At 45.0% G+C, this 26,600-nt stretch overlaps 1 protein-coding gene across 8 annotated transcripts in view; it reads right to left on the minus strand.

Moving 5' to 3' along the window:
* The window catches only part of PHACTR4 (phosphatase and actin regulator 4), a 68,043-nt gene that overhangs the window by 28,813 nt on the left and 12,630 nt on the right, over positions 1–26,600 (minus strand). For 2 of the 8 annotated variants that reach the window (XM_072884921.1, XM_072884919.1), the window contains one exon: positions 13,844–13,890. In XM_072884921.1, the coding sequence (XP_072741022.1) occupies positions 13,844–13,859 (16 nt within the window). In that variant the 5' untranslated portion in view covers positions 13,860–13,890. Of the gene's footprint in view, positions 1–2,887; positions 2,910–11,979; positions 12,051–13,538; positions 13,734–13,843; positions 13,891–16,459; positions 16,625–26,600 lie in introns of those variants that run through there. The other 6 variants (XM_072884924.1, XM_072884923.1, XM_072884925.1 and 3 more) reach the window with 6 other exon arrangements.

Consider the following 26,600-nt stretch of genomic DNA (forward strand, 5'->3'; position numbering starts at 1 on the left):
TAACCGAGTCCTTTGGCAAAGAGGGAAGTCCATCTATGCCACCTATAAAACTGATGGGACAAGCTCTGTTAAGCACTACACTGGAGACTGCAAATTAACAGCAAAAATAGCAGTAAATATTAAAGCTCTAAAATAAGATTAAATTGAAATTAACCCTCAGAGGTAGCACTATATTTAACTCTAGAAGCTAGTCTGCAATGTATAGGTCAAGGTCCACAGGCTAGTATCCCTGCTCTGATTCATTAAAAGGCTCATGATCCCAAATTTCTCTTCCTACATCTAGTCCTTCAAGATGACAAACTATGCCTTGAGCTGAAAGCCTCTCTGCCCACATGCTAGCTGAAAAAAAACGCAGCAAGATTTCTCTGTAAAAGTATCGCTTCCTCTTTTTAACATTTCACAAAAAATCTCAGCAAGTGCACTCGCTCTTCATATCCGAAGATGAAACTGCAGCAAAACATTTTAGTATTTCCTCTGCCACCCCAAAGGGCTCATTGCAGGCACGCCACACCAATAAGCCACATTATCCTTCAACACCTAGAGCTCTTCAGTCTGAAGTTACATTTTTTCCAAATTACTGCACAAAGCCAGCCACTGCCAGGGCATCCTACCATCCTTCACTTACAAAAGCGCCTTGGTTTAGCTTTTGGGGAACACCCAACTTCCCCACCGCACCTGCTCTGCTTTAATTATTGACTAGGCTAGAAACGCCTTATTAAAATGCAAGGCAAGTTTGGCACACAATCTCAGCTTCTGATCATCTCAAGCAGATACGTTTGGAAGAGAAACACAAATTCCCTGCCACAGTTTAGAAATTAAAAGGAACAGCAGATAGATTTGGCTTAAGGCACTTAAATTTGGCAAGAAAAATACTTTTCGCACCCATGCAACTGAAAACTCATAAAATTTGAATTTTTTAACCACGACTTTAGATTCACACACAAACATCAGGTTTAAAAGCTTCCTTTCAAGCGCACTGTGTTTTTACAAGCCATTTCTACCAGAGAGAATCTAACAGGTAATTACAGGTTTGACCTCCATCTCTTGCACAAATATGCCTTTTGAAACAATGTGGATAAATATTTGCCCAATATGAGAAGACAGCTCCAAGAGGAACCATTCCAGTTTATCAACTTTGTGATTCATGTTGATACAAGCTTTATTCTCTATTTAAGGAACAAGATAATGCTTAGGAAGTTCATCCAGCCAAATATGTTTCATAGATCTACCGTGGACCACCCTAAACAGTGGCACATCCAGACCACGGGTCACACCCAGGCAAGAACCATCAGCAAGACAGCGAGTGAACCTCAACCTCAACTCTCCAAATATTTACTATTGCTCAACCACCAAGGTGTCTCCAAGCAGCAGCGAGGCTTAAGATTGAAGCATGCTAAGTAAAAGATCGCTGCTAGCGTAATTAAAGCAATGCTTGGTTTTGTGTTGTGAATCATCCCCTTCCTTACCCCTTTTGAACTGGCTCGCTGGGGAGAGAATTATGGAGGCCCAAAGGAGCTGAAAGCAAAACGTGAGCTCCCTATCTAACCCCCCTGAGGCTCCTCTTGAAATCTCAGTCCCTGCCCTGATGCTCCTGTGTTTTCTGCCAGCACCAAGAGCTCTTGTGAAAAGAAGACGGTGACAGACGCCAGCGCTAAGCGCCATCCCAGAATATGGCACAAAAAGCAGATGTGACAATTGCAAAGAGGTAGCTTACATCCCAAGACATATACAGATCAGGTCCCCCAAACCAAGCGCTGTTTATGCATCGCACTGACTCACACAAGCTGCAGGGACAATGCCATGCCAATTGTTTACAGCGTCAAGGCCATTTCATATAATTAAAGGAAATGTCAAGAGATGAGATAACACCAACAGTTCAGGAGGTACAGCTAATTGTAACCTTGTACGAAGCTTTTTCTCCCTCAGTTGTTCCCCCTCTTGTAGATGCAACCCTTCACACATTCCCAGAATCTTCATTTCACATAATTTCACCTAATTCTCTTGCTCCCGCATTTGTAGAGCACCAGCAGTGACCTTGTTTAGGAGCAAGTAGCATCATACTAGATAGAATTCTATTCTATACCGAAACAGTGGCCAAAAACCCTTTCCGAGACCATCAAATAACGCTGCTGTCTACTCACACTTGGCACAGTTGAGCATGGGGCTGCAGACAGCCTCTGAGCATTGCTGCAGGCACCGCTGCTGAGAGGAGATATGGTTAAACTGAAAGAGGACCGTTTCTGCCAGTAAGAGCTTTGACTGTAGCCCAGTGCGGCCACTGCAGTCCATCAGGACTGGCTTTGAAGCAGCCAGCTGAAATGCCAACAGCCACCTGCTTGTAACAGCCATGAGTCCTGCAAGGGTGAGCTACTCAAATATTTACTTACCTTCTCAGACAAATTTTGCAGCACAAGAGTTATAGCACACTACTATTTCAAGTATGTAAGCTCACAGCCAACCCAGGAAGGCTTATGTGAGCTGTAGTCCTACCTCCGCTTGCAATGCAGATAACCCCCAAGTCAGTGGGCTAGACAGAGCGGCGTGATTCACCTTGCTCCTGCCCACGGCAGCCTTTGTAAGCCTCACACTTACGTTAAACACCTTGAGATAGGGGCTCGGATCAAAGGATCACATGGCAGATTAGGTGGCCACGGAGCTTCATGGTACATCCCATGGCTCCGTGAGGTTACAACGCACTTCCCAACGCTCAGAGAGGTCAACGCTGCTGATTAGGGAGGAAGATCTTACAGGCAAGTATCAGTACAAACTCCCCACCATGCATCCATCAAAGAGTTCCCGCCTCAAGATCCACAGCACACAAGACTGAGCAGCACCTAAACTCAAGTTCAGGGGTTTTCAGCTTGTAGGAAGAATGAGGAAGAACTACCTTTAAGGGGTCCAAAGAGAAGCCACCAGGAAAAGCAGGCACATTTGGATTAACTTCACAGGGGTCTGTGCCTCCTATCAGACACTGTTCAAAGGGACACAAATGAAAAGTTGAAAACCATGGCTCCAGTAAGCATATTCTTCAAGCAGTAGTTATAGCAAGGATACAGTAGAGCAAGCATTTGAATTGGTGCACAAAATTTAGGGTGTGTAAACCAACATTAAACCATTTCCCCAGGCACTTTAGGTTTGAAATAGGGAGTTTGTTCTTGTGCTGGATTCCCATCTAAACAAGCTTGCAGAAGGCGCTAGCTCCCTTGCTGTAAGAATGCCATCCCAGGGCTCTCCCCAGGGTCCCTGAAATTACAGGCTACGCCACTGCCATCTAAATCCGTGAGCTTATCAACAGCAGGGCTAGCTGGCCCCTGGGCACTTAAACTGAAACCCCAGCTGGCCCAAAATCCTGGGTGGCCCCTTGGCTACACCAGCCCATGTGCTTTCCCTGCCTTCTTTGAGGCAGCCCAGACACAAGCCATTAGCAACGCTGAAGCCCATTTCTGCTGTAAGGGAGCTCCTTGGAGCTTCCAAAGCAATTCTCATCTTCAGTCAAGGCAGGAGAAAAGAATAAAACTTCACAAAAAAATCTGCAGTTTTTACCAAGATTCAGATCAGCCTTTAAAAAAAATTGAAGCTTGGAAACTAAAAGCTGACTGACCCTTTAATGGAACTTTCCCATATTTATGGAAATTTCTGGTTTGGCACAAAAACGTCTGCTCATTTAGTGGGTGTTGTAGAAATCACTTCTTTACTCTAGCGATGCTGAAAGAAAGAGGCCTGTTTCATTGTTAATTGAACCTCTGGCTACAGAGTAGAGAAAAAAATGTTTTCCCTGATTTTGAAACTCAAACTCTAATTCTCACCAGGGTGTAGGTCTTACCTCTCATGCGATACATGGTAGTCTGATTTCTGTCCATAACTGCAGAACCGTAAGTCACTACGGTTTGCCCTGCTGCAACCAAGGTCATAACTTGACCTGGCAGCGACAACGCTGTAGTTTCAGCTCATGAAAAACCCTGCACAAAAGTCAGGCCACTAAAACTTGGAGGTCTGCGGGCCCAACGGGAAAGCAATCATGTCTATAATGAACATCAGCAAGTGACTGAATATGCATTAGGGCTTTTCTCTCTCCTCCCTACATGATCATTTTGGTTCTTCTATTTTCCTGACATTGGTTACCTTGCAATTTATCAGACTGCTTAAAAATAAACTCAAGACAAACCTTTTATAAAAACCCCACCAGTTACTTTTGTTTAGAACAATTGCTACAGGCTATCACGGATGCAAAATTACACTTTCAAACCAGAACTGATTATACTCTGCAAATATGATGGCCCGGGAACAGTCTCCGGCACAGGAACTCACGCAACTGCAGATTCTTGATGCCAGGAAGACATGACGAAGGGAAGTCTCCTTTTATACTTGTCCTTGTTCTTCAATTCTTTTCCTAAACATTTATTTAGGGATGGGCTCAAGGGATCTTTGCTGTGGAGGAGTGAATGGCTTCATAAGGCACGAGGGTGCTCGCTATCAAACTTATTTTTCAAAAAAATCCAGCACCACTGGAAAACAGTGCCCCAGACACCACCTCCCAAAATCAACTCTAGGAAGACTGATCAATACTTTATCCTGAACAAGAAAATAAGAAAAAGCCCTGAGATAGGGAGTGTCAAGGGTGCCAGACCGACTAGTATAATCCCATTATAGAGTTAGCCAGAGCAAGCAGTTTGCTCAATATTTGCGAGATAACAGGATTAACTTCATGTTCAACATCATTTCAGCCTAATAATTGCAGAATCACTCCTAAGGCCCTAATGTCATTGATTCAACAGGGGATTCCCATCAAGCCCCCCCACCAGCCCCAGCTTTGAACGCCCATTCATTAGCATCAGCATCTTAAGTTAATTACTTTGAGATATTTTTCCTTTTCTCCCCAAAGCAAAATGTAACTTAACCCCTGCAACACACAATGCTTGAGCAGAACAAACTTCTGCCTTCCCTCCGGGAAGGGACGATGTTTACTTTCCTATTCATCACTAATGCCTCCAAGATTTAATGTTAAGATCAAAGGGCTTGGGAGGGGGGTGGGGACCAGCTTTTTCAACATTTCGGTTGAATTTCAATGAAAATCATCGCAGAGGCTGGTTATAGTCCTCTCAATGATCGAGGGTCAGCCTCAGATATCTGCCTCACTCTACCTTCCTGAGCTGGGGAGAAGGTGTTGATCTATCCTTCGAGAGCAAAGCTACCAGCAGATCCGTCCAGCAAGGATCACCACCGAGTCTTCGGGACTTATTTTCCTTGCCAAGCAATGACTCACTGTTCGCCTAGCCTTGGAAATGAGTCCCTTACTGCAGGCATGCTGGGGAAGTAAAGGGAAAACATACAAAGCAAACAGTACACAGAGCCGTTTCCTAGCCCGCGGGAGAGAGCTGGGGAGAACCACAAGAACCGGGCCGTGTTTTTCTACGGGATTCTTATATGCAGCACAGAAAGTTATTAAATTCCACCTTTTCAAGCACAGGGGGAGGCTTTTGTTCGGCCACGCTACACCAATTAGGCCACCCTTATTATTTTGCCCCTAACCTGGTGCAACTGCAGCCCGCTGCCGAGTCACCCCCTGCTTCACGGCGTCCTGTTGGCTCACCGCCTGTGAAAGTCGCTATCCACAGCCTCTGCATGGCTGCACCTTCGTGGTTTGTTTCTTTTTGCTCCCCCCCCTCCAAAAAAAAAAAAAAGAGGGGGAACCCCAGGCCCTGCTCTTGCAGGGGGCTGCCCTACAGAAAGGCAGCTTTTACAGGAAAGCGCCATGGCAGGGGTTGCAGGCATGCAATTCCCCGCTTCTCGGGGGTGAAGCCACGGCAGGCAGCAGCACTCCGGTGCGGGCAACGGGTCCCCACTGAGCCCTCGCTCCCCTCCACTCCCCGGCGGGGGGCTTGGGGAGCTCAGGGCTGGTGTGGGGGATACACAGTCCGGGATAAAACCGCGTCCCGCCCCAGCGCCAGGCCAGCACGGGAGGAAAGCGCTGGGGGCATATTGCAGCGCTGGGTGGAGAGGTGCAGGGGTCCGTCGGTCCCTCGTGAGGGGTGAAGCTCAGTCCCACCTGTCGCCACACAAGGCAGGGAGAGGAATCTGCCACAACCTTGCAGCAAGCACCCGCGTCTATCCCACGAGAGAAGTCTCACAGGTGAGGTGCTCAGACACAGATCTCTGCACCGATTCTAGCCTCTTTACATGACTTTAGCACAATTTGCTTCTATTTCCATCTCTAGATTTCTCCAGCGACCGCTCGGCGACCTCCCAGGTTAGCAGCAGTGAGGCCCCACGCACCCGAGATGAAAGCAGGTTTCCAGGCTGAAATGGAAGATACTGACAAAAGGACTGAAACGCTGCACTGAAATTGTACAGAGTTACACCAATGTACAAAGCTTTATCTTACACAGCCCTAAGACAAGCTCTAATAGGCACCGGGATCCATTGCAGATCCTGATTCTGCAAAGCTCGGCTCAGAAACAGAACAGCCTGAGTACCAACAGGCTAAACAGATCTATAAGTGGAATTTAGTAACCCCTGTAAATAATATTTTTAACATACATGGGAATACAAATTTATCATGACCCAGTTGGTAAGTCCTTTAGAAATCTTAAAATTTATGCTTCACAAAGCAAGACAACACCAGGCTGGGTTGAAGAGCAATATTCTTCCTAACCAAGTCATGGTTATCACTCGTCCCATCACAGCTGGATTGGTGCAACCTGTAAAAAAGCCACACCAGATCTCTGGTTTCTTCTTGCACTCGAGTGTTTTAGGAGACAAAAGACACCTTCAGAAATCAGAGACAAGCTCCTTTTCAAGACAAATGAGAAAGAAACAGATAAAGCGGTGACGTCAGCAGTGACAACATGCAACTGTTAGCAACCGGACTGCAGATCAGCACCAGCCCTGCAGCCCAGCGGGGCCGAGAGGCAGCTCTGGTCAGCCAACGGCTCAGCTAACACTATTTACAACTCACAGGGGCAGAAGCATTAATGAGAACATTCAGTATTTTGTTTTTAAAAAGCCAGGTTTGCCATTCAGCCTGGACACACTGCTGCTGTGTGAACTAAGAAAAACAGTAATAACAAAAATCACTTCATTTACTCTAAACCCGCTTACCTCTCCTTCACTTACCTCAGGCAGGCTCCTCTTCTACCCTCAACCCCAATAAAATCAGCTACTAAAATCATTTGACAGAATTTACAGGCAGCAATGTTCCAGAGAGCAAGGTGAATTTAAGGTCCAACAAGTTGAAAATGAAAACTAGAAACTCTCAAAATCTGACTCTTCTGCTCCATGCCCTACTTACCGAACCACAGTAACTCCACGCTTGTTATTTTACAGTGAGTCGGCCTGAATTATCTAGAGGATTGATTACATGTCCTACAAGGTCTTATCCCTTAATACAAGGAATAAGATCGTTCAATTCAATCACCAAGCACTCCAGCGGATACAACATTTCTCACTCAACATCAGCCTTTGCTACTATCTTGCTCCAGCCAGCCTGGAGGCCAAAGCATCTCATTCCCAGCACATCCACAGCTTAGCCACTAAACCACAAAACCAGCAAAATTAACCTCCGCTTTCCTCCAGGCAGAGCTATCTGTAGAAACTGCATGGCCATTTACTGCGACAGCTTTAAAAGTCACTTGAAATGGGGTGCCACAGAATTACAAGGTCTCTGGCAGGTCAGCAAATAATCTCTGTAAAACACTTGGCTTGTAGATCAGGAGGGAAAGGCAGCAAGAGTTCAGACACCTACTCAAATCATAAGGGGCTTGGTTCGCAGGGGAATTATCGGGTATTTATTTTCTTAAATGCCACACCAACTAGTAGATGGATAGCTGATCTGAATCACTTGCAAATACAGCAGGCAGAAGAACAGCACCAGCATCCCATTAACTGCCCCAAGCACCCTGACAGCACTCAGCACGTTAATTACACTAACAACTAGAACATCCATCGCAAATTTAAGAACAAAAGGCTGTCAGGATAATGTCCCAAAGTATTTTGCTAACTCTGTCAAGTGCACTCGACTTATTTACAGTAATGCTTTCACGTAGGTAAGCAAGTGTCCTGCACCTTGTTTAAAAGTCAAATGGTCTCCACTGAGATCAGTTCAACCCTCTGGTAAACCTGACCAAGGAACAGTAGGATTTTGCCTTTCTGCGTGCTTGCAAATCCGCATACATCAACTGTAATTAAACGTTTAATCTCAGGCACTTTGACCACTTCGGCTCTCTTCTATTGTATTGCACAAAGCAGTTATATTGCTGTATACATAATACACAGGATCTCATAAGACAATCGCAGCTTCTGTGTCTTCCTGGAAGAAAAACCTGTTATTTTATTCTGGAACAGAGATTATAAAGAGATTTTCACTGGCTAGTTAGCATTAACTGTTCTTCTCTGGCAGACTTCCGAGCTGTGTGACAGCGAAGCACTCTCAACACTGCAATGCTCTGTGTTTGCCTCTGCAGATCAAAACCAGAAAACAACGAATGCCATCTCCAGCAGCCTAGTTGAACCTAAGAACCACATCATCAAAACACTTTAGTTCAACATAAAAGTGCACATTTGACAAGTTTTCCCTAAATGCTGCTGAGTGGTTAGTTAAATGCCTGTCCTGGCAGCAGCCTCAAAGCAGCTGATTTCCAGTTAAAACTTAAGTCATCAAAAGGGAATTCCCACCCAGCCAGTCCTGAGCACCAGCAGCAAGTTGAAGAACCCCTGAATCGGAGGCCGGCCTTTCATCCAAGTTCTTCAGCAAATACAAAGAACAAAACAAAGTGTCTTCCACTTCACCCTCTCCCTTCCTGCCCCTACTTGGACCCTTCCCTTTTTGAACTGTGTTACGGAAAGTACCAGAATGACTGTCCTAGAGTTCTAAAGCCTTGTTAGGTTTCTGAGGAACTGAAGCCATTGACAGCAACCAGTATTTCCTCCTCAACCCTGACACCCTGTGGCAGTCACCATCAGATCAGAGGGAGGTGCAGGTGGAGACCTTCTTCCCACACAGGCAGCTCCATCTGCAGCTGAGGTCCTTGTAAAGTCTTTGTCTCTGCCACCAGCCTCCGATCCGCTCCAGAGACACAAGACGGGAACTCATACTCACGATCGCTCTCCTTAGGTTTCAACTAACAACCTACAAGCAAAACATTTTACATCCTAGCAGCCACTCCCTCAGCTTTCACTGCTGCTAAACACAAAAGGCTTCATAAACAAAGGAATAGCAAGAAGAACATCACTTGGCAGGCACCTTTGAAGCAGAAAACTGGTTCTCCTGAGCAAGTTTTGTTTTCTCATAACAGACTTTGCACATCTGTAGTCTTCTGCTCTCTTCTACTTGCACATGGTGCCTACCCAGAGGAGATGCCGAGCTTGGTGGGTCTTGGTAAAGAACAGCAGCGAGGGGTCCTGGCAGAGCACAAGAGGGATCCCACACATGTTCCACTCACCAGCCAGCAGCCATATAAAAGCAAAGTGTTACTTTCAGATCCCAAGGCAGCAGGCTGATGGAAACCAGTGATTAAAGTGTCTTTGGGACAGGTCATGGTCACTGCACCTCTACCATTGCTCCCTTCTGAGCATTAGTCTTTTAAAAGGCAGCAATGCCAGAACCTGCTCGGACAATCTAGCCCTGGAATAGCTTGATCTGTCTTTTTAACCTCAAACTTCCTTTCAGACAGCAGGGCTGCTAGAAAGTTGGCAGCAATGGATGTATACTGAAAGGTATTGCTCCTACAGACATGCTTTGAAGCAGAAGTGATCTAAAAATCCTGTTACCTATGCATGTGCGATGACCATGCACTCATTTCCATAATGGTTTTGAACCTCTGAGTATCGGAAGGTATTGCTCTCATTTTTAGGGATAAAAAAATGGGAATTGGGTAGCCAGCCATACATCCCGCCAGGAACAAGTAGCAGAGCTGGTGGCATAAGAAGCAAGTACTCACATTTCTAGCCGTTTCCTCTACTCAGACTATATTTGGAGTCTAAGTCTCCAAAAGCAGCAGATTCCTATCACACTGGTTTCCTTATGAGGCATGTAGCCCAGAAGTCAGCATAGATGCTAGAACAAATTACTTCTTTGTTTGCACAAAGGTTAAGGACTCAAAGAGTATTTCTTATTTTTAGTAGGAAAAGAATTGGAAAAAAGTAGCACAGCAGGAGATAATGGGTATGAAAGTCAAAGGGGATGAAAGTCAGCCTTGAATAAAGAAATAACTGCAGAAGATTCTTAAAGCATCCATAAACTTAGTATTTCAAGTGCTATTCTAAAAAAGCAGCTTTGGGTAAGAGCCTGCATGTGCAAAGGCTACTTCACTAATTTCCCAAAATGCTTCACAGTTGTCCCACAGAGATTTAGACCTTTTAGGGAAGCTACTAAAAGTTTCATATTCCAATACCTGCTGAGGAAGCATGTAGCCACAAGCAGAACTGTAAACAGAGCACCGAAGTACAGGAGGTCAAAGGACCCAAGAGCAAACACTTCCCATGAAGAAAGGCATTGCCATGCTCCCTCCACAGCTATTCATGAATGATTAGCTCAAACGTTACTGGGCAAGTGAACTGCAGGCCTGCTTCCACGTCAGGTCAATCCAACACCACAGCAGAGCTTTCAAGGAACCACAGGCACAAGGTGAGACTTGCCCTGCCAAGCCCAAAGCTCCCACTTCTTCAATATTTTGCTTTTTAAGATCTCACAGACTTACAGGCAGATGAAATGCTAGATCTGAAGACAATCCCTTGACTAAGAAAAAGGTCCAAACCTAGCTCATATCATGCTAAGGTAAATGAGTGGTCTTTGGGAGGGGGTCTGGGCAGCGACAGCGTGGGCAGTAGATGGAACAGTGGAAATAGGCTCCAAAAATAGAGTGTGATCCTTCACCCGCACCACAGGAAGGATCTGCAGAGGGGAAAGCTATCCCAGTGACATTTCCCTTCAACAGATCACTTGTGTAGGTGGGACCTTGGAAAGCACGGAAACTCGGCCTGGCAACGTGTGTATATTTAGATTTCATTTATTCCTCTTGCTAACCTCCATCTTCCCACCTGCATCACAGCTCTGCCAACGACGCAGGGGCAGCGCTCTCCCTCCAGCACAGACTGCGCAGGGCTGTACCCTGGCCTCGCACCAAGGCACAATCCATCACTGCCACCTCTCAGCTCCTACACAGGACCTTGCAGGTTCTCACCACTTCAAAATTTCTTCTGTCTCCAGTAGGTTTCACAGCATCAGTCGGCAGCTGAGGGCTCAGGCTGACAAGCTACACAAGCTGCTGCGACTTGAGCAGTTTATGCATTCCTTAAGCCAATGCCAGTCACACAGGCACAGCCTATAGCAAAATAATTCGGTTTTGCTTAAGTCCAGCATTAGAGTGAAAAACTAATCCATCTGATGCTGCCCTACCTACAACACATGCACATCCAAATGACTGCAAATAACCGACATGGGGTTACTTAAACTATAGGCACTTGCTCAGGGCCACATTCCATGGCTTGCAAGAAGTTTCTGTATATTCTTCTCTATACTTGAAAAACAACCGAGGGTAGGGTTGAGAGCAAATTTTAAGTTGCATACCTGTTCTAAAATAAACTGTGTATAGACAAGCTTTGAAACTTCACTGCAGCTGCCTGGAGACCATGCTTCCACTAGTCTTCAGGGATGAGCATGAATTAAAATCTGAAGACAACAGCAAATTTTGTTTTTAATTAGCCAGGGCAGCCAGCCAAGGAGGGCTCCCCCACCCACCCATGGCTAGTGAAGCCTGACAGCTAAAAGGGATTTATGCTTCACTGTGCAGTCCCAGTGGCCATTCGAAGCACACCAACTCTGAACACGCGCCAATGCAGTTAAAACAAAAGCCAGCCATGCAGCATTGTGAATGCAGTTAATATACAACCAGTTAAGGACAGCAATACATCAAAAAGCACCAGGCTTTGAGGGAACAAATAGCATCGACTTCAGCTCAGCTCCTGCACGCAGCTCCGCCTTACCTCATCTCCAGTCTCAGTGCCGGGAGCAACCCAGGAGTCCTGAGCTTAGCAGCACTTGGAGAATGAGTGTCCTTAAAAGCAAAGTAATTTTAAGGAAATAATAATAGAAGACCCATCTGCTTATTCTGCCTTTAATACGGGGCTCTTAGCTTCCAGCACTAAGGTGGCAACACATAAAGCTTCACACCCAGCTGTGTGGGGTGTCTGTGCATGCAAAGACCAGGTACAGATACTCCATCCTAAACTTGCACAGCTGAATTTGTTCAGAGGGAAAGGGGAGGTAATTTTACTTAAGCTGGCAAAATGCAAACAGAACATTTCACATCCCAGGCCACCAGCACTACTCAAATCGGGAGTCAAAGTTCTCAGTAAGCTCAACAGACTCCAACTCCATGGCTCACTGACCTACCCCAAAAATGGAGTTCAACTGCACGTAAAAAGGGACGAAAAGCTTTGCGATATGAACACAGCTGGCTGCTGGCAGTCCCAGCAGAGGCCGAGTCCTGGTGAATAAGCAGAGCTCACAGTGTTGCTCAAAGCCATCCCATTAATGCAGGCTGGAGAGATGGAAAAACTCGCCCTGCTGCTGGCTGTGCTTTGTCCTGGGGCTGAGCAGGGAGCTGTCATCTCCACATCTTCACCATCAGCTGCCAGTGCCACACTCACTCTACCCATCCTCCCCCTTCGAAAGTCATCATTTGGGAGTAGTTTGCCACAAACAAATCATAAGGGAAAGCAATCACCACAAATTAAATGTGCACCTTACAGGCTAACAATTAGAAGGCACAGCAGCAATTCTTGCCACCAGGATTATAAGCATGACATGTTTTTATGCATGTACACTTGGCTCGTAGCTGTTCCAACTGGGCCATTGGGTTCCAACAGACCAGCTTTGCATGAAGTCAAAAACTGGCCTTCAGCAGACAGGCCCGGTACATCTGCCATGCCAAGCACACCACACTGCTGACAAGTACATCATTCTCGAGTTTATAGGATGGCATCACCTAGCTGCATAGGAGTAATCTAGAAATAATATTTATGGTCACAGAGTTGCACTTCACTACGAGTTAGAAGTCACCAACTGCAACGTCATGGTCCACAAGATGCGAGGTCAATATGCTTCATGGAGACTGGCTTCCCACAGTGCAGGCAAGAGCTTTCATGCAAATCTCATTTCAATGGGAGGGAAAAAATGACCATTTAGCTAGTGTCTTCCATAGCCATTTTAGGCAAACAGATGGAAAAAACATTCAAGGCAATCTCGAAGTCAAAAATCTACCAGTTTTAGTTGCAATCATATCCTTGCATCAGTCAAACCCAACAGCAATGAGTTTGCGTGCCTCAGGGCAAGCAGTACAGAGTGCCTAAAGCAAGAGCTTTAAAGCCAAATTTTGTTTAATAAAAAAATCCTACATCTTCTACATCTTCTGCAAGATAGAGCAGCCTAGAGAAATAACAGAGAAAGAGAAGTCAGGAGCTACCATGAGCTGATCCTTCTTTATGGCTTGCCATGTGCCTTGTTCAAATCACATACCAGCTCAACGCTTCTAGCCTCCTACCTATTAAGAAAGGAGATGTTACTTGTTTTCAAGAGCTTGGGATATCCAAAAGACTTGTATTCCAGGTTTCACAGATGGGAGATTTCAAAAAAGATCTTCCAGACGTACAACACAGCTTTAATCAGATCTGGTCCACACCATCCAGTTGCAACTGATGCATCTGCCAAACTAGCTTATTTTCTAATCACCTTCTACCTTTGAATTGAAGACACAAAGTTTAAAGTAATAAAGTTCTTTGTGATGCTTAACCAAGGAGGAAAGAACAGGTCCACAACCCATGGTAAGATATCTAAGAGTATACTCACCGGTGTTCTCTTCCATTCCTCTTGCACACTAGCTTTCTGAGAAATTCCTACAAAAACAGGAAACAAAATTGACACACAAATTAGAATTCCAAGTGTGACTAAAACACAGGTTTAATTTCACTTCTCTATCAGCTCTGCTCAGTCTACACATAACCAGCATGGAGGGAACCTAGAGCAGAAATCCTGTCCCAGCAAACTAGGAATGGGAGTGTGTGGCATCTTCACCCCTCTTTGAAGATATTGCTAGCCTCCAGTCACACACATGCTGTGTTGGAAAGAAAAGGGAAACAAAATTAAAGTGCAATAATTACAAAGCATCAAATGTTCGTTCCCAGGGAAAACATCCCACATCTGCCTCTTCAAGGAGGCATGTCTGCTGTAAAAGGGAACAGCTAATGCTTATCTAGCAAAGGCAGAATAGCACGTGCACAGGAAGCATTTTAGATGTCACACAACATCAAGACAGTTCTGAATGTACTGGGGAAAAAAAGACAAAAAGGAGGAAGTAGAATTTTAGTAGCAAACCCAGCTTTTCTCTGGAGAAAGTGCTGAAATGAGGTGCAAGAGGAACTAAGTTCGGAGAAATCAAGAGACATCTTCATTTCGATATATTACGTAGCACGGTAAAAACATGCTCAGCATTTTAGGAGAGAGAGCTTCTGTCCTAAAGCGCTTGCAGTTCAAACTAAGACAACCACAATAGGAAATGTCAACAGGCACAGCATGGGGTGATTGGGAAAGAGATACAAAATAAGCTTGTTTCCAGTGCTGAGAAGTCAAAGCTAGCTTTTATGTGTAGCCCATTTCAGCTTAACCCTTCACCACTAAGTCTAGGACCGCTCATCACCTTAATTCCCAGCAGCAAAGTCTAGTTTGTTGCCTGTAATGCACCATCGGATCAGACAGATCATCTCCATCTGATAATTTGCTGACTTTACAGCACGTGCTCAGCTTGCACGACAGCATCGGAGCACCACAGGGCTGCAGCGTCAGAGGAGATAACCCTACCACACCATCACTGGAAGTGTGCCTGAACAAGCTATTGCCAGCAGGGCTTTTAAGCTTTGCTTTGCTGAACTGTGTGGGTGAAATGCTTCTTTTGATCAGACAACCATGCTCCAGGCTAGGTCTCTCTGTTGCAGCTAGAATACCATTGCAGCAATATTCTTAGATGGGGAGAACACCTCGACAAAGCCATTAAACTCTCAAAACATCGTTGGCAATCACAGCATTTAAACAGCTTAGCAAAGAGAAGCGCTATCTGTGCAGACTTCTGGGCAGCAAGTCAGTTGCCCAAGAACATCACACGTTCATTTCAGAGGCAGATTACCACGAGGTTACTTGGGAAACACCCTCAGAATCCCTCCAGCTTAATCCATTCACACTTAAACTACAGCTAAATTTCATGTGCATTTTAGATGCACAATTTGGTACATCCACTTGATACATCTATTCCAAAGGCTGCATCAAGGACACCATTTGCAAAAACTAGAACAAATGCTCTCCACTGAAGGCAGAAGAGCCATAATGATTTTTACAAATGTCATTATCAAGTCAGCATCTTCACAGAAACCCAAACCCCCAGTTAGTAGCAACTCTACTGTACAGGGCGTTTGCAGGTAAGGTCTCCCTGCCTGCCCTTTCAGTGAGCCCTTCTGGGAAGGGAAAGCAGAAGAGTAACAAAAACAGACACCTCAAAACCTACTTGAACCTCAGCATAGATGACAGCAATCCTCCCACTCCCCCAGAGCCACCAGGGAGTTCAGTTTAATTTGCCTTTCAAGGGCATTCCTGCACAGGCTGTGCTGAGCTTTGCATATTACAAGGGGCATATTTGTGCCTGGAATACTAATCCTGGCAGCCCACCGCTGCTGGACACTCGTTGTACGCACCAAGGACATCTGTCATCGCCTGACAGCGCAGCTGGAAGCACCTCAGCCTGCATGGGAAGGGATCCTTCTGAGCAAAACACTAAATCCACTATCATCTGATTATTAATAGAACAAGCATAAAAGGCACATCAGAGAAAAAAAATGTGATGCCAGGTTAGTGCAAGGGGGAGGAAAATCAGGACTCCCAGCATTTCCACGAGGCTGCCAAAGCAGGAGTGCACGTCTCCGCCTGTGCTAAGAAACAGGCACTTTCTCACCGAAGCAATGGATTAAGTAGTGCAGATCCTGCTGCCAGCATTAACTAGGACTGGCTAATTGGGAAGCTGTATTCTGCAACGGACAGTTTGAGATAACCTGCCCCGCAGAACAGAAAATTACTTTTATCCTCTACTGTCAGCCATTTCCCCGGTATGTAAGCCTGAGAAAACTTGGATTTTGCATTTCCTTTAGTATGACACATGCTACAGCTCCTCTGAATATTCATGTCCCCAAAGTGCTCAGACATTCCCTGGGCCTGACAGCTGTGTGAAATTCCTCTGCCACCACAGAGCCGCCTGTTACCGGCACTGCACAACTCCTTTCACCGCTCTGGGACACGCTGCTTTGCAGCCCTGCTGCCCGCCCTTGCTGCTGCTCAGCATCGCAGCAAGCAGAAGCACAGCCTTTGTCTGGCTTGTTAGTTCAAACGCTTCGCCTTTTTTTTTTCCCCCCCAGCTCTTCATACCAATCTAAGAATATATTCTTGTTCCATTGACCCGTCTCTGAACTCTCAGCAGCAAGGTGATGGCTTTTTTCCAGCTAGGCAGCTAATCCACACACAATAGAAAATGACTGCTCCGCAGCCATGCTGTAGTATTTTCTACGCCGTTTTCTACCCTGGTTCTTCAGTCTTCACATGCTCTCTGCTGAAGCAGGGAATTTCAGCTGTCCCAGCTCTGCCCGTCTGCTCAACAGGCATCCTCCCGAGGGTGTGGTCCAGCAGCAACGTACACCAACCAAAGTCCAGGCTCTGGACCTCCTCCCATGCCTTCCCACCCCTTCCTTGCGCCAGCGCTGATCCAGCCACCCTGGGAGCAGCCGAAGCTGACCCAGATGCAAACTAAGCACTGTCAGAGGAGCACACGGTGGGCTGGGAAGGACAGGACCTTACAGCCCCAGCTCCAAACACGAAGTCACCAAGAAGCTGCACACTAAGGAGCCACTGTTTTTTCCAGCCTCAGGCAATCTACACAGTTCAGCTACAAGCTTTACCGATTACCAGCTTACCCACTTTCTCATGGTCTCATTTTCAGCAACCCTTACCCAGACCAGGACATTATGCTTTCAGCTTCCTCCACAGTGAAGCTCATTAGCTGCACCACTCTGTCCTCACAGGCACTTCTGATCTAGGACTGCTCATCTCCTCCGGTAACACTCAGCAGCTTCCTTCAAAAGACTAAGGGACAGTTCCAAAAGTCCAGCTAAAAACCAAGCCAATGTTGGTTGTTTTTCCCAACTAAACTAGAAAAACTGACAACTCTTCCAAACAAAAGTGGCACGTTACTTCTCCGCAGCGTCTGCTAACAGGCTTGCCTTAGGCGTGGAAAGCCAGTTTCCACGCTGGCTCAGCTCTAAATCACCATTCCAGAGAGGGACGCGACAGCAGCTGGGCAGCTACTACAGGGCTCTTACTGTAATGAGACACAAAACCGGAGGCTGTCTTGGGAAAAAAGCATGTGGGGGAGAGAAAGGATGTTCTTAGCACAGTCTTGAACTATACCCATCTGTTGGAGGGAGAGGGGTAGGGAAGTGTTAACGAACACCCAACAGCCTGAGGAACAAGGTCCTGCATTAATACAGACCATTACCTAGCGCTCAAGTGACAAATCCGTGAAATGAAACCAAACTCACTTGACAACCTCCTAGAATATACTTTATTTCGACCTAATATGGTGCTAAACAAATATACAATAAACAAATATAATATTACAATTCATTGTGCTAGTTCAGTCCTTTGCTTTACACCATTTTAAAAATGATATTGCTACAGCAGCACCCAGAAGCCCAAATCCAGAGCCAGTCCCCGCTGGGCCAGGTGACGGATGAGCCTAGTGAGGGACTGCTGCTGCCTGCAAGAGCTCACAATTAGAACAAGAAAAAGTGGACAACAAGAATAAGGCTACCTGGGAGACTGAGGCCAGGCACTAGCAGCCTACTCTTCATGACAGAGGTTATCGGGGAGGTTCTGAGTTTTCATCCCTGGCTTGCCAAATTTTACTCGAATGGTTGAACCAAGCCATCAGAAGGACTCTTCTCAGTGCATCTAACCCAGCTGCAGATGTTTCTGAAAGCCTGGACTCACAGCAAAAACTTCCCAACTGCCCCACCAGATCTGGTTGTCCATCCCTTTTTATAAATGCAATTAAAAAAAAAAAATCAACACTTTATTCTCTCACCAATCAATTACTCATTCCATGAAGACAGATGAGCGGATTTTTGCAAAGCTGAGATAACTCCACCTAATGCTATGGGTATGCTGTCCATGAAGCCCCCTGAAGTCCCCAGGGGAAAGGCTAAAGTAACTCAATTTATCTGCCAGCCATAAGATTAAGAGCACAGTAAACAGTATTAAAATTCTGTTCCACAAAGCAGAATAACTCAACAGCACAGAACAGTTCTCCCAAGGGGCAGCTTATAGCACGGGTGCACAGGCGAGAGCTTAAATATCACAAGGGAAATTCTTAAAAAACCTGAACAGATCAACCGTGCCAAATGCACTACTATAAATTACAAGACAAGGTGTGAAGGTAAAGTTAACCTCTTGTTGGACCGAGCAGTACAGAGGGGAAGAGAGATGCACAAGCCCTTCTTCAGGTCAGCAGAAGCCAAAAAGCTTGTCTTTTTCTGACTTCATCTAATAACAAATCAACTCCACCTAAAAATCTTGGTTCACTCATGTCCTTCAGTTATCGTGCTTTGAACATCATTTGCTACAAATGGGTATGCTGGTTTCAAAATCCTCCAAGCAGCTTCTGCTAACCCAGTTTGTTTTGCGCTAATCACGCACAGAGCAACAGAGAGGTCAACTCACGTGCATCCCGGAGGTAAATCAGAATATTTCCCCCTCAATAAAACGACACAGATGAAACCAAGTTGTTCTCACAGCCTAATCTGGCAACACGTCAATTATTGGTGCACCCCATTCATTAACAGCCCTGCAGTTTCTCTCTCTTCACAAGGATCCCAATGCTTTAGACTGGAACATGGCTTGCATTTCTTCAGTTGTTGGAAAGCAATTGCTGTTGAGCAGGAGCACAGCAGCTGTTTAGCACAAAGCAAGGGTTTTGTGGAAGAAGTGACAAACATCCCATGGAAACAGTGGGAAAAATCAGAAAATAGTATAACAGCTATAAATGCAGTTTAAACAGAATACTAGAATAACTAGGTTTGAGAAATCTAAATACAGTAGATATTACAGCAAACTAAACCAGCGGCTTTTCGTCACAGATTTAACAGTTGATAACTGGCTTCCCATGCAAACGGCAAAGGTTTTTCAGCAGCGTGGTAGCTGCCTGTGGGTGGCACAGTAATATAACATTACCAGAGAGGAACTGGAAAGGAAGAGAGCTGCATCCTCCGTGGCTGCGAGGTGTGGCAGGCAAGTGGGTTTTTTCATCACTTGTGTAAAGTAAACCTTAAAAATACTCATTGACATGCTGTGCAGAACATCAAAGCGGGACTCCAGGCCCACCTTCACTCACAGCTCTGCTACTGACCAGCATATTCAACCCTGGACAAGGCCCTTGGTCTATCTGTGCCTCAGTTTCCCCCTCTTCAAGAGGGGATTAACTTCTTTTGTAAAGCAATTCAAACCCAAATGAAAACTTGCAATACTCCAGTTCCTAGAAACTGCTACCTTATATAGGACTCCCACAGTAGCACCTGGACACCTTACTCGGCTAACAAGCCAAATGCAGCAAATTTTTTCCATAGTTCTACTTCAAACAGACAATACAAAGTCTCAAAAAGCCACCGATAGCCTCTCCCAGGTGTTTTAGTTCACTGAATGAGCCATATTTACCAAACCTTAAACAAAAAGCCAGCAGCCTATAGGAAAGCATGGCACGGAGACAAACACAGCATGACTTCTAAGCCAGCTCCCAGTGACAAATGCTATTTCTATTTAGCTATCAGTACGGTAAACATTTATAATTCACCTCCAGACCTTTTGGCAGCAGATCAACCACTCTGGAGGTGTGGATGCACGCAGGGGAAGAAACCTGCAGTATGAATATAGCAAACCAGCTTCCCTACTTACTGTCCTTGAAGCAGCTGAAGGGCTTGCCTCTACCAAAATTATCTTCCTGGTAAAAGCAGAGGATAAAATTAAAGCAGATTGGCTGATTCGTGCAGAGGACAGACGCTCTTGTTCTTATTATCATGGAAGCTGACACAGGAGTAAGAGCATCCAAAGGGAGGTGGCAAGGCATGGCTATTCCTTGATCCACCTCCCAAAAGATGGAAGCCTTAAGTCACCAAGAACAAGAGGCTATTTACACTCTGGATTCCTGACTGACAGCTAGACTGTAAAACTTTAGATTTACCTCTACTGTTGAGTAGACATGGAAGTTTTCCCTAGAAGGCTTGACAGACATACTCATCACCTGCAGGTTACCACACGTCTGCATGCAGCTGGTATTTAGTGCCCCATCCTCTCAAAGCTCCATTTCATCAGCTGTCTGCCCAACATTTAGCAATGCAGGTTTCAGCTTGGAAAAGTTTCATAAAAGACAAGATTTTAGCTTGGTTCAGCAAGAAGGCTCAACACCTAACACTTGAACCACACCACTCAAAACTCTGAAGCTGCAAAACAGTTCTACTGCAGAAATCTTTTCAACAGAGGAAAATGTACATTTAATCATAACACAGAATGAACAAAATAGCCCGTTTGCAGAGATCAGAGATGATAACTAAAAGCAACCCAGGGCTGAAATTTTTAAAAAGCCAGAAGACTAAGCTTGATATAATTAAAATCAGGATATTAAAGATGGTCTAGACATCCACAAGACCAACACACACTACTTAATCTATCAACACATACGAACCCTCAAAATGTGAGTGTTAATAAATTCTTATACTGAAGAATGCAATTCACACATTTTGCTAATACCCAGAGAAGTCTGGGCACACCAAAAGGAGAGAAGGAAAAGAACCGATGTATTTGTAGAGTAGTTTCCACAGAGGATCCCGGTTATCCGAGTACCCAACTCATTTTTGCACAGTGGGACTTAAGAAAATGAGCCAGCTCCACCAGCACCTGCTTCAGCATACTGCAAGCAAAATACAATGAATATTTGAAGTGCAGAGCTCATTTGCCCAAAATCTAAGCTGTACTTTCTATTTCTCCCTCTTTCCAAAAAGCATGAGATGACAAACTGAATTCTTGACTACGTAAGCCCCACATTAGGAATAACGTTATTGCTGCTCGAGCCACCATAGCACCAGAGCATCCCTAGCTAGCTACAAAAATACCAGCTGAGCCTCTGCAAACCTAGACCACAGCCCAGTCTCTGCACCAGAGCAAGGTCTGTATAAATTAATTAGTGCAGTAATAGGAAGCACACAGGAGATCAGGAAATACCTAAAGTCCAATTCACCTTTCAGAGAGGGTTATACGTAAAGGGAAAGCATTCAGGAGTGTGGTCCCTATTCCTCAGACCTGTGAATATTAAGAACAGAAAGTCTTGAGATGCCTTTTTTTCCTAAAGGCTATGAAACAACACACAACAATAAACACTGAGCATCTAAGATTCAAACCCAAAAGTCAGCCTGACTGCCTTAAACCATCCTAAATGCAGGCCACCAATAAAAGGATTCATTTTCACCCAGATCTTTTCCAGCTTGTTACATTGCCACAAAACCACTAACCCCAGCTTTTTTTTTTTAAGGGAGAAAACATGGTAGACACAGGGCTGCAGAAGGTCTCCCTTCCAAAAGCAACTAAAGGTCAGCTTGCAGCTCCTGTGAAATCCCAACCCCAGCAGCACCACACTTGTTTCATCTCTGGAACTGGCATGTTTCCATCGTGTCTTTCTGCACAAGCGCTTTCAGCACAATAGGGCTCGTCAGAAATTAAAATTCCTTTGTGATCAGTACATACCTGCTCATACAACAGTTTGTTCTTGTACCACACCTCGCAGGGAATTTCAATTTACTCGAAAAACCTCTAACCAGCTCTATCCGTACAGAATCATGGACGCAATTAGAAATTAGAGGATTACTGACTCCAGGGTGAAGAAACTGCAGCAGCCCGAAAGCATGGGACAGCTTGTCTGAAGCTATGATCCAATACTGCGAAGCAAAGCAAGCAGACTCATGATAGCAACTTCATGATAGAAATAAATGTACCTGCCAACTTGCACTCGACTGTACATATGAACTTACATTTCCTCCCCAGTTTTAAGAATTATTTTCCAGCCTTTCTGAATCTGTGCAAAGACCAACGAAGAATTTCATACCTCTGCCACAAAAGAATGATCAGAGGTAATCATCACATTCATTAGGCCTCAGCACTGATTCAGCAAAAAGGCTTTACTGTTTCCGAGCAAGCCTACAGCTTTTGAAGTAGCAAAAGCTGCTTTTACAATCCAACAGGACCTCCCAAGAAAAAATGCATCTAATGAACAAAATCCATTTTAACCTGACAAATGCTACTGAAAACACGAACTCAGTCTTCTGCTTATAGTTGTCTGCCATGAAGCGTAAGAGTGAGCTTGTTTGGATGTATCAGCAACAGAAAACCTCCATCCTCGACCTACCACTGAGGCATGCAGTTGAGGACTGTGGGTTGCACATATCATCTGGGCTATATATAATCTGCCTCTGCATTGCACTATAACACGCACCCAAAAGGGTTACTTATGGTTTATATAATAATACATGTAATAATAGGGTTACTTATTTACCACTGGCTTCTGGGGTAAAATACAAGCCACCTTTGCCTTAGTTTTGTGGTTTCCATTTTCGTCAGACTTTCAGTGAAAACAAAGTAGCCAAGTACGCATTGCAATGCTGTGGTAATGTCCCCGTAATTATGACTCGATAGACGATTTCATCTGCAACCACCATTTCCTCACCGAAATGAGGCCACTCTTCGTCTCAGCCACCGCAAAGCCAGTTTATGACGTGTTTCTTTTTGCCTCTTTTTAAGAAGCAACAGGAATGAGTTTAGCCATTATCAAAGCACTAAAACAAATTTGTTAGAAAGCTCACCTGAACTCTGAAAAAGCCAGCAGCAGTTGAGGCAGTAGCTGAATTTGCAGTCCTGCCATATGGGTCTTTCCCAAGGCACCTCGCATGTTCGTTCCCTGCCGCATGCCCGACTGCTTCCTGGGATAAACAGACCACAGGGTACGCGCAATCTGATTAAACCCCATGCTTTCACCGGTGCACATTCAAGTACATAAAACAGGCACCTCTAATCAAATTCCATACTGAAAGGCAATGCAGTGTTCCCACTTGAAAAAATGTGAGATACAGGAAACCTGTGCTGTGTAGGTGTCGTTATCAACTTAAAGTATAGACTAGAGTCAACACTTGTTAAATGGACACAGCTCAGCTATTTAAAGTTAAATCTCTTTCTGAATGGACGCTCTGGAATCACGTCACTGCATCTACAGGAGCCCCAAATGTCACCTTTTGACTCAGATTTTGCCAAACAGTAAGCAGTTCAGGTAGAGTTTGTAATTCCGTTGTAGCCTTATTTTTTCCTTCACAGTCTCACTACTGTAATTTCTAATTACTTCTGATTAAGATATCGAATTTCCTTAAAGAAACCCTCCCCACGCAATTTATTCTTCTTGTGTTCCACAGCTCCAGCTTTAATAAAAAGGTGCCCTAGCCATAACTAGGAAAACAGAGAAATTAATTCCCACTACTGATCTGGCAAACTCTTTATAACATAAATACAGGCAGTGAGGCATCCCACCGTGAAAATAAGCTCATAAAGTTTCTGAACAAGAACACTTCCTTTAAAAAAAAATAATCATTTGTAGTTCTCATTGCTGTGCACAAAGTTTATGAAGCAGCAACACTGTTTGCACGAGGATTGTGCTTACTAAAGCAACCTGACCTAACATGCCCCAAGTCGATTCTAATCTCAGGGGAAAGTTGTGCCTTTCCTAATGCTCTTCCAAATGCTTCCGGATAGGCATCCACACCACTGCTAATTCACAGATGGTCATTCATCTTTCAAACCTGTTGGAGGTTTTGGGCTGATACACTCCCCCAAACCTCAGGGAGGATAATCTTAAAAAAGGCAGTGGTGATCTCCTGAAACCCACCATGAACAGGAGTGTTTCTTTCAGCCTGCTCTCATTCTCTCATTGCCACTCTACTAACTCTCAATTTAGAGATGATGATTTCCAGCCAACATATTCAGCTGCATTAAGAGCTCAACAAACTATCACTGCTTCTTTTCAGTCACGAAAGGACCTTCCACCATAACAATGGCTAGAAAAAACACGCAACTGAACAAGCAAATCTCACATCATGCCCTGCAGGCAGGCAAGCTGATCTGGTCCAAGAAAGTCAACCCAGCGAAAACTGCTCTTCTATCAACTGTGCAAATGAAACAAGAGGAATCAATTTCAACAGCAACGAGCAGATCAGCGAACAGATAGGATGCGGAAAGAGAAAGCATCAAGTGTCTCAAACACGTTTCCAAGGCACAGAAGCTGCTAGCTGAGGAAATGCCTTCAGATGGGGTGTATAACTGCAAGCTCACTGGAGCGGTCTCTGGGGCCTGCATACCTGGCACGGTGAGCTCCCCGTTCACAAGCGGAGGGTCCCACACACACGAGACGTGCCTTGGACAGAAGTGCTCGGGGTACGTCCAGCAGCTCACAGCCCTGCCTCGGGAACCAGCACACCTGGGTGGTTTGTCAGATCACTTGACTCTGGATCACCTTGAATAAACCCATCTAAGAGCTAAGCGAGAATTATATACACCTCGCAAAGTGATATAATAGAAGTCCAATATGAGAAAGAGCCTATTAGGAGCTTTAGAAGAGAATTAAAATCCAATAAGGAAAAAATCCTTAAAAAATGAGCAGCTTGAACTGTAAGCTATGACTTTCTGGTGACCTCTCTTGTACGCCAGATTCAGCCTTTCTGTTCTGCTCAGCTGCTGTGTCCTTGGACATCAGAGCAGGTCCGTTAATACACTCCGTGACCCCCCCACACTCCCAAGTACAGCTATCAACAAGCCAGAAACTGCTGGTTTGCTCAGCAAACAAGACCTTTTGATAGGTGCCAGCATGATGAATGGTTACAAAAGTACCCCCCATTCCCTCCACCTACACTAGCACTCCCAGCAAATTTTAAACAAGAAGGTTTCTGGGAATGGACTTAACTATATCAGAGCAAGAAAACAGATGAAAAGGAGTGAAACTGAAGGAGAACGTGATCACTTAAAAAATGTAATATGGAAAAGGCACATTAAGAAAAAATGTTAACACCAGCAGGACCTAAATCCATACTGAGCCATATAGACTAGAAATAAACAAAAAGTGCTTTGCTATGCTTTTAAGACTTCAAAGGTAGCTCTGAGTAAGCCCCAGGAGTTAGAAACCTCTATGTATATCAGGCAGCCACGAGTACAAGCTGACAGCATTTCTGGAAATGTAAAAATATGCTGAAATCATGTTAGGATCGTATCCTTACCTACAGCTGGAAAACTTACTCATTTTAAATGAAAGCTGACATCAGTCATGTGAAACACACCTCGGTTCAGTTCTTATAGAAGGTAGCAGGTGGTGAAATATTCCATTTTAAGGAGAAGAAAGATTTTTCAGCATGGCCCATGCTTCCAAGAAAATGTCATTAGCCACAGAGAGACTGCCCAACGCATACCCACTCACATTCAACGCTTAACCCTGGTAGATGCGTCCACAGGAAGCCACACAGCCGAACGCCCTCTCCATCCCTACCCCAGCACAACATGCCCTTCTAAGGAACAAAACCCACCACTTTGCCACTGCTGACAGTCATCTCCAGCACGTACGCTGCGACTCAGCACACATGCAAGGGTACGCATTCCACAGACTTGCTGCATACCTCTGCCACACGAGATAAGGAGCTCGGTCCCTGCACGTAGGGATTGCATCGCTGCATGTAAACGCCCAGCACACCGTCACTTCTTACTTCCAAATGTCAAGCCAAGCTGTTCTAAAAGGACACCTCGTAGTAAGATGGCCAAAGGAAGCGTTTGTGCAGATTACACTGACCTACAGTGACAGGTTCATTAAAGGGAAACTCTGTTCTGCAATAAAAAGGGTATTGAGGAATAGCTATTTTGATGTAAAAAGGAACTGAAGCTTGATTCAATCTGACCCAGCTTCACTCTGTAAATTACTGACGCTTACAGCAATCTTCAGAATTGATAGGTATCCTTTCCCCTCTGACATAAGTCAAAGTTGGACAGATGACATAAGTAATTTGAAGGCCACAGAGGGTATTTGTCAGCCAGCTTTGGGGTTTGCCTATAAATGGAGATTTCCTAAATGACTTCATCTGAGGAACACTTCAATTCACAAAGAGGTGTCCCCAAAAAACAAGTGTTTAGATACACAACAGCTGCATAACAGCAATAAACAGCTACCCCAGAATACAGTGAACTGTAAAACGCCCACACCCAATCGAACACAAACCTACATCAGCTTTCACTGGGACTTAAGCTAACAGGTTTGCACTCTCACATCCCAACAGCGAGGAATGAGCATGCAGAAAGCTGCAGGTAGCTCTGCCAACTATCAGTCATTTGCTTCACCGTAAATTTATTTGCTGGAAGCTGTAACTGCACCTCTCTGCAGGCTCTGCTGTCCCTG

Source organism: Ciconia boyciana, chromosome 21 (genome assembly GCF_034638445.1).
Source record: "Ciconia boyciana chromosome 21, ASM3463844v1, whole genome shotgun sequence".
Classification (NCBI taxonomy): domain Eukaryota; kingdom Metazoa; phylum Chordata; class Aves; order Ciconiiformes; family Ciconiidae; genus Ciconia; species Ciconia boyciana.